This window comes from Acromyrmex echinatior, chromosome 2, assembly GCF_024713525.1.
Source record: "Acromyrmex echinatior isolate Ae372 chromosome 2, ASM2471352v2, whole genome shotgun sequence".
In the NCBI taxonomy this organism is placed as follows: domain Eukaryota; kingdom Metazoa; phylum Arthropoda; class Insecta; order Hymenoptera; family Formicidae; genus Acromyrmex; species Acromyrmex echinatior.
Genome location: NC_141853.1, coordinates 2234677 through 2242803, shown reverse-complemented (window position 1 = coordinate 2242803; position 8127 = coordinate 2234677). Strand labels below are relative to the sequence as shown.

At 37.4% G+C, this 8127-nt stretch overlaps 1 protein-coding gene across 1 annotated transcript; it reads right to left on the bottom strand.

Annotated features, from left to right (window-relative positions):
- Positions 1 to 4596: 4596 nt before the first annotated feature.
- LOC105145592 (uncharacterized) lies at positions 4597 to 7792 on the bottom strand. Its single transcript, XM_011055256.2, has 5 exons — positions 6181 to 7792; positions 5503 to 5811; positions 5206 to 5381; positions 5009 to 5138; positions 4597 to 4857 (listed from the first exon to the last, which is right to left on the bottom strand). The coding sequence occupies exons 1-5, from the start codon at positions 6410 to 6412 to the stop codon at positions 4847 to 4849; spliced, it is 858 nt and encodes a 285-aa protein (XP_011053558.1). The 5' UTR covers positions 6413 to 7792; the 3' UTR covers positions 4597 to 4846.
- Between the last annotated feature and the right edge of the window lie 335 nt (positions 7793 to 8127).

The window sequence follows — 8127 nt, the reverse complement described above, 5'->3', positions numbered from 1 at the left end:
GTTATTTTCCAATTGTCGAATTAATATGAATGAATTAAGTAAACCAATTATCAACAGAGAGTGAATTTACTTAACTTTATAAAAAATCATTACAACTCTGAAAGAATAGTTTTTCAAGGATTGTGAAATAAGGATGACAAAAATAACATTTCATCATCCTTTAGGAATATATTCTTCTTCTTCCGATATTCTTTGTCAATGATTTTCTGTCAAGATAAAAAAAGTTTTTCTCTTTCCTGGGACTTAATTTTTTTAGTCATGTCAGTTTTAAAATAAGGAAGCGATGTATTGAAGTTTATTTACAGGAAGATTATGGATATCAGATCCTACGATTCTCTTGAGAAATTAACAATAGTATTGGACATGGCAGGTTACGTGGGTTACCTACTTGAATAAATTAAAATCGACATCGAAAAGGAAAAAATCCACGCCGACGTCGACGCCGACTTTATTTAGCAATCGGTAAACGATAAGCAGTAACCCGTATCTCTATAAAGTAATCATTCCCCCTACTGTAGTATCCTGGAGCAATCATTATATCTTGCTGTTACGCGCGGTTGTTGTTCTCATCGACTCAATCAGAAAGCTAATTAAACGTACCATCGCACCGTGCAATTAAGGAAAATGAGCGATCCTCGGAGACACAAATAGTTAAAATGGACAACGACAAATGAAGATTATCGTTTGACGATCGTAACGGATTCATAATAGCTTCATAACTAAGCATTTTTTAATGGCATAGTACTTTAATGGTTCGCCTGCATCTTATTACAAAAGTATTATACTTATCCTGCATGTAAAACTAATATTTTTGATTAACGTCTAAATGTTCTTTCCATTTTAATACAATATATTAATTGCGCATTCTGTTTTGATTTTTAAACTTACAATTATTTTTATATAATATAATCATACGTGACTCACTAACGTATAGATAGTAAGTGTAACTCATAAATATGGATGCATCTACATATAAGAATATTCGTATAAGAATATTCGTGAGTCATATGCCTCGTAGATGGTAAACGTTTCAAAGATAATTAGAATTTCCAGATGGCACTCATTTCTACTTTGCTTGCACTCATTAGAACTGCTTGAAAAAGATTGTGATATATATTCAAAATTTCGATTGTATCGAGTCTAAAACAGGACGATGAATGTTTATGCGTACCATCGTTCAATCGATTACCGGTCATTTCATTAGTGTCTTCCGAGTGCTCGACTGAACGATTACTTCAAGGAATAACTGTAACGGACTTTTGCTAACCCTTGACTGGGGGGCCGTCCCCAACGAACTTCCATTCGCTCTCGACGATGCCCACGGTAGTCATTTTACGGACCAGTGACTCCTCGAATTATTCAACCGACGAGGATCTCGATGACACAACCACCTTATGTAAATAATCAATTAGTTATTTGACGTAGTAAGTAAGCAACTTCAGTTTTCAGTTAGTCACAAACACATATAATACGTTCTTACGTAACGTTCTATATATAAAAGCTGCGAAGGGAATAAGTTAATAGGATCTCCATTTTTGTCTGTCTTACTTCCTATCTCATATGTTCCACTAATTTAGCATTTTGCCGAGTGTTCTTAACCGCAGGAAGTCGACGCGCGCGGATGACATGTGCTCGAGTTAATTAAAAGCCTCATTCGAACTTGGCACGCGCCTTGAGGGGCGTCTTCAGGCACCCTGAGAGCAGAGAAATAAGTTCACAAACCGTGAAAATTTAATGTTCTTTATGGGGGGGGGGAGGGGAGGGAGGAGGGAGGAGCGCAGCGTATTGTTGGCCGCAATATCATGCAGCGTACCCTTCAATCCTTTTACGCAAAGTACACACGTAGAATAGATGGAGAGTTATAAAAAATATATTGTATAGAACGAAACTTGATGGCTTGACGATGTACGACTTTTTGATACACCAACCGACGGATGTTAGCGGTCTGGTATACGAGTCGATCTTTCGCTCTAATGGTTCCACCTGGGTTTCGATGCACATATCCGTGGGTGGTCCGTCATGCGCTTGATAAGCCTCACACCAGGTGTAGAAAAAAGAAAGGAAATGAGGAAGTTACTTCCTCAGTGCTTGGTGACAATATATCGATCATAAAATGTCTTCCATGAACTAATCTTAATATTCTGTTAGAATACAAAATCAAGATAACATTAAGTAAAAGTTATTTTAGGAAAAATCATAATGCTCATGTGTTAAGAATTCATCACAAGATTATCATCAAAAGTGTATTGGATAATATCATTATGATTTTTCCTAAAGTAATTTCTACTTGATGCCATTTCTACTTGATCTTATTATGGTTCTACCTGGATTACAACTCTAATTTTTTCCGTACTAAAACGGTACTAATTATTTTTATCAAGAACAAAGAAGTTATAGAGATCTTGTCTAACGCGAAAAGAAATCTTGTATGTCCAACACATAAAAAGAATTTTTAAAAGGATTAACGAAAGAAGAAATTGATTGGCGGATGCTCGCGCAGGAGTGGGCTGAAATAACAGGAACAATCCTCTGCGCTCGCAGTAAATTTGATTGTTCGGAGGCAGGGCAGCCCACGCTGTCCGGCCCGCCAGAGGGAAACGTTGCATTCTTATCGTTCGAGAAACTGGTATGGCATAACGTAGTGCATACGGTGACGGCATCGTGTGTACGTATTGGCTAGCTGTCTATTCTAACAATACAATAACGATGGAAGGCGTCGCTTAAGGGCAAGTCCGCCTAGCGTAGTTGTAGGTACGTATCGATACTGGTAAAATATTGCATTTACACGTTCCTCACGCGAAATACTCTCGTAGAATATTGCTTCCGGGTCTCCCCGATGATATACCAATGGCGCTTCAGCCTTACGTTCCAATAGACTATACAAAAGGATAAACATGACATATTTGTAATTAATTTTGTAATCCGTGTCTTCTATGTTATATAATTTTCTATGCCACAACGAGACGCCGACATGTTTGCAGATGCGAAGGAAAAGGGGTTAACATTTAGCGCGTGTTAAAAAAAATCGATAATCGATAAAAAAAAAACCGTTTTCCTTTCCCATGGTGATATTTAATTTTTATCTTCACCATGTTATCCATGGAACACGGCAAGAGTTAACGACGCACTTAGATCTCTTAGAAAGGGATCCATCCACGCCTTGGAATTGAAAGAAAGATGGTAGTAGGAGAAACAAGTTGCTATTCCCACGCTGCGCCTGTTCGGGATGCTACAAGCACTTTCGCTATCCAACCTTATCGAAGCCGGTGCATTGCGAAAGGCAGGTAATAGGTTCACGATTGTAAGTACTTTTTGTTTGGGCAGCTCGAACTCATGCACGGAATCTTTTCACGAAGTAGGTACGAACACGATAATGGTAAAGTGATCAGGTAATTATCGTAAATACGAATTGCTCTTAAGTTGTTATTTTGGTTCACAGAAAAAATATTAATAATTTTCTGACAAAAACAAAAAATTAAATTACTCGCATCGTGTACTTCACCCAATAGATTGATCAGAAAATCATTTAACATTTCTTTTTATCTACACAAGCATCGGTGTCAAAATAATATTCCAATGACTATGGAAAATTATGTCGAATCTTTCTCGTTCTTGTATCAATGATCGTCTTGGAGAAAATCTTTTTCAACTTCCCGCTTTGAGGTACGTTGAAAAATGGGAATAAAAAACAATTCCGTTCGTTTTGTACTCAGTCTTCTCGTAACCGTCGTAATGTCACAGTCTTTCGCCACGGTGCACCTGAATATTGCGGCTCTACGCTTCCAGCACCTGTTCCCACCTTGACACCTGATGGAGCCTTCTCGTACTCGCTTGTCCGTAGGGGTTCGAAAGCACATCGCTTGTCCACGCAATGCAGTCGATGCCGGCGATCGGCGCGCCAATGACGGCCGATGCGTTACGCATAATGCAAGACAAATTTTGCAATTGCGTCTGTAGTTTCAATATGACCATTCATTTATTTACTTGCATTACATACATTACATTCTAACGTTATTTTCAACCGTATGTCTAAATAATGGATTTGTGAACGTTTTTTAACCGTTTTATGTTATAACGGATTTTCGAGCCTCATTATGATTCTACATTCGTTAGAAATGTATAATTTAACTCAATCATAAAACATGAGCCAATTAAATTATTTTAATCTAAAATATCATTTATTATTACAAACATTTTCGATCTGTACATGAGATCATTATAAATATTAGAACAGCTGGTAATAAAAGTGGTACAAAATTTACAATCGCAAACAGGTCGGAAAATTTATTTATAATTATACATAATTTTGGATTAGCATTAAAGTAATTTAATTAACTCGTAACTCCTTGTTCTGATTAATTTTTAAACATATGAGCCATTATTTTTCATTTCATTGTTTTATAATTTAATTAATTTAGATAGATAATTTTAATAGTAAGTATTTAATCGTAATAAAAATTGCTTATATTGCGCCAAGAGATTGACAACCATACATACATGGCCGCATTCTCATCGATATACTTTTTCCTATATTATAAAACCGGCCAACATATTCATCAACGATATTTCAACGTGAACATCAAGTCGAAGCAAGGATTTTCTAAAAGAAAAATAAGACTGCCTTTATTTCATATAAGTTAATGTTGAGAAACAGATCATACAGATAATTATAATAGATGAAGAATTGTTTTATCTAGGTAAATCTAGGGCTACTTTATGACTACAATTTTTTATCAAGTCCACCATTGTTAGCATGAACTATAAATTGTATAAATATAAACAATATCAGTGATTAATAAAATATTCTTCGTTTCTAGTAGTCGCCTTTAATAAATCCGACATATTTTTACGTGGAGCCTAAAATATAAAATAATAATATTACGTTTATATACGCGCGTATAAATAAAAATAGTATCATTATTAATGACAAACAAAAAAAAAAGAAATCGCATTTTAAATTAATTAACGATAATTAATGTTAATTAATGAATTAATAATAAGCGCTCACCACCAATGCATTCTGGACTTTTACAAGGTGATTTAGTTGCTATGTCGTGAATTGCGTAACAATTTACGTCACACTTGTAGCGTAAGACAGGATTGCCGCATCCAGAGCAATCGGGCTGCACGCTTGGAAACTGCGATTATTACATCATCTTTTAATATATAAAAGAATATTTCTAACTCTCGATACGGTATGTCTACCTGTGCGCCAGTTTGTTGAATACAAAGCCACTGATTGTACGCGCAACCACCTGTGGCTCCGAATCCTACTCCGTATGTAATTTGCGGTACTAACGAGATTTGAGGTACTATAGGAAGCGATGGTATTGATCCAGGGTAACAGGGGGGACTACCAGGAGGACAAGGACCTCCCGGTGCTGTAAATCGGAAATGAGGCAAATGCCAACTTTATTAAAATGTTCTTTATCCATTAAATTGCATTTCAGGAAAATGATGTGTCATTAGATTCTGTATTAATAAATAGAGGCTTTGACTCACGACAGCAGGCTCCTGGAGGAAAACCCCACCCAGTACCATTTCCAAAAATATTGATTCCAGTAACATTACCACCGCCGCCCCCGAAAGGATTAATGACATTATTAATGCCGATGTTCGTCGTTATGTTAGTAGTCCTTAATCCGGCACCGGATGGACCGCAGTTTCCCGATTCGCATTCCGCCTCGTATTCCGTAATGATCTGATGTCTGTGCCTGGTTCTTTTCGTGCAGTAGCCGCATTTTTTTTCGCAATCGAGATCCAAGTGATGTTCGCACTTTTTTAGACACGTTTCCAGACAATGAATGGAATCTGTAGAATTTATCGTTTACAATAGTAAGGCACAATTTTCTTGTAACACGAACAAAACAAACAGAACGAGGATAATACGGTGTATAATTAAACATAATTAACTGTATAACAATAAAAGTCCATCACGGATATATTTATATCGCGTTTATATTTATCCATCGTACTTGAAAGTCGCGCTAACGATCAACCGTGTTGCGTAACTGCGTTACGTTATAAAAGATCCAGTAATTTTAATTTAATGCAACGGTTTATCTTTCTAAGTGATCGTGCAACAGTGCTGCAGTTGCATAACATGTCTGAACGGAGCGCTTCCGAGCGACACGCGAATTCCCGTGTTTATCTCAATTGTTATAGCGATTGATGATCTACCAGTTTCCGGCCCGTCTCCGTGGTTCGTGTGATGACCGTGTCTCTTTGGCCTCATTAAACACTTTACGTATTTTTTGTAGTCCGGATTTCGGCATTCATCGTACACCTTCTGCTGATCCTCGGTGATCGGTGCCTCGGTGGCTCCGCCGACTTCGGCATTCCTTTCAGCGTGCACTAACAGCGTGCTCAAACCGACGAGAAGATACACGACGAGCAAATGCGTCACTTCCATAGCGCCGAGTTCTCTGAACGGAGTAATCGGGCGGGATGAGCGACAACCCTTTATACCTTAAGCCGCTTACCCGGGGCTGCGGGGTTAATGACCATTACCGACATTTGCGCTGTCAAAGTCTTAGTTGGAAATGTTTGCACCGCACGCCCTCGTAAAGATACGCACGTCGGCTAATATATTAACGCGTAAATTGTTATCTGCCTCTTGGCAACGGAGTGCAACGTTAAATTTGCACTGCTTATCGCGAACACCGGCCGCTGCGAGGCTGTCGTCCGCTATCCTCTTCGAAAGCTGCGGCGCGGCGCGGCGTAACGAAGGCAGGGGTTGCAAACTGCTAAAACACACTTTCGTAATGATAATATTGGCGCCATCCGCAGATATGATATTCACACGGTGCAATCGTTAGGTATATATAATTGAACAAACATTGGGTACGGTCAGTGTGATGCTACAGATGCTTTGAAGTATTTTTTAATTGGTCAGGTTGTAAAACTCTTTCTTCTAATTGGTCCATCAAACGCTTCAAAGCATTTGTAGCGGGACTTTGATCACAGTCATTGGCAATACAAAGAAATAAATAAAAGACGGAAGGATTTTTATACCTTATATCGGTGCGTTTGAAATAAATTAGTGTTCAACGCATCTTTATTTCTAGTTGTTCGCGTTAAGACATCTTGACTTGCACCTTTCTTCACCTCATAATGTTTCTCGAGCGTTATCTCATAACTCGTTTGTTCCGCAAACACATTTATTCAAAACGTGTCATTACACCCCGCATGTGTGCACTACCGCGCGAAATTTTTTTATGCGCGCTTAAAGAAATTATGTTGGTTAATCGTGATTTGATATAACAGAATTGCTCGCAGAATGTTCGCTTTGTTACGATCGAACGAAATTAAATACTTCTGTAAATATACACCACCTTAATTAGAATTTTGAATCTATATATAATATTTCAAAAATAAATAGTCCATCTCCTAGTTGCAAATATCGAGCGATGAAATGACTACTTCGAATAGAGTTCAGTGACTTTTGCTCTTATCATAATCTTCTGGAAATTATAGAGCAGGAAATCGTTTTTATTTACATTACTCATCGATAAAGTCGCGCGCGAATAAATACGCTTTTGGAATTTTAATTTATCCTTGCATTCTTGGGAACGAACTGTTATTTGAACAGCCTGATTGCAGCTGAAAATTGCTTTATCAATTTTATTCTTTTTATGTACTCCATTTTTTCGGTCTGATTCGACACTTTAGTACAGTTATTTACTGTACTTGTATTCGTGGCGATCATTGTGAACCACTTTAATAGGTCATACGATTATAAAATCTTTCACGCTCGTATCCACGTACGTGATTTATTGCGATTTATAAGGTCTCTTCCGGTCATGGAAGTCTCCATTCAAGGGAGAGTACCGCTACCAGTTACATGTACAAAGCTGTTGACGAAAGGCTCATTAAAGGGTGGCGACAAAGTAAGAATTAGTTCACTCAATCTCTGATACGTCGATCGTTTCTCCGATTTTTATTATTATTAAATGATATTAATTTTGATCCAAGCAAAGCACAAATCAAAATGATATCAAAATGACTCCAAAATGATTATTAATCAACAGTCAGTATAATAATAATTTTAATGTCTTGGATTAATAATTTTGACGTTATCGTGATTTATTGTTCTGCTTGAGAGACGACGTTTCAAGTACTATGTCA

Coding starts and splice junctions, on each gene's coding strand:
- LOC105145592 (XM_011055256.2), bottom strand. CDS start 6,412: ATGGAAGTGACGCATTTGCTCGTCGTGTATCTTCTCGTCGGTTTGAGC. Junction 5,812..6,180: donor CGGAGACGGGCCGGAAACTG/GTAGATCATCAA, acceptor TAAATTCTACAG/ATTCCATTCATTGTCTGGAA. Junction 5,139..5,205: donor TTCAACAAACTGGCGCACAG/GTAGACATACCG, acceptor TAATAATCGCAG/TTTCCAAGCGTGCAGCCCGA.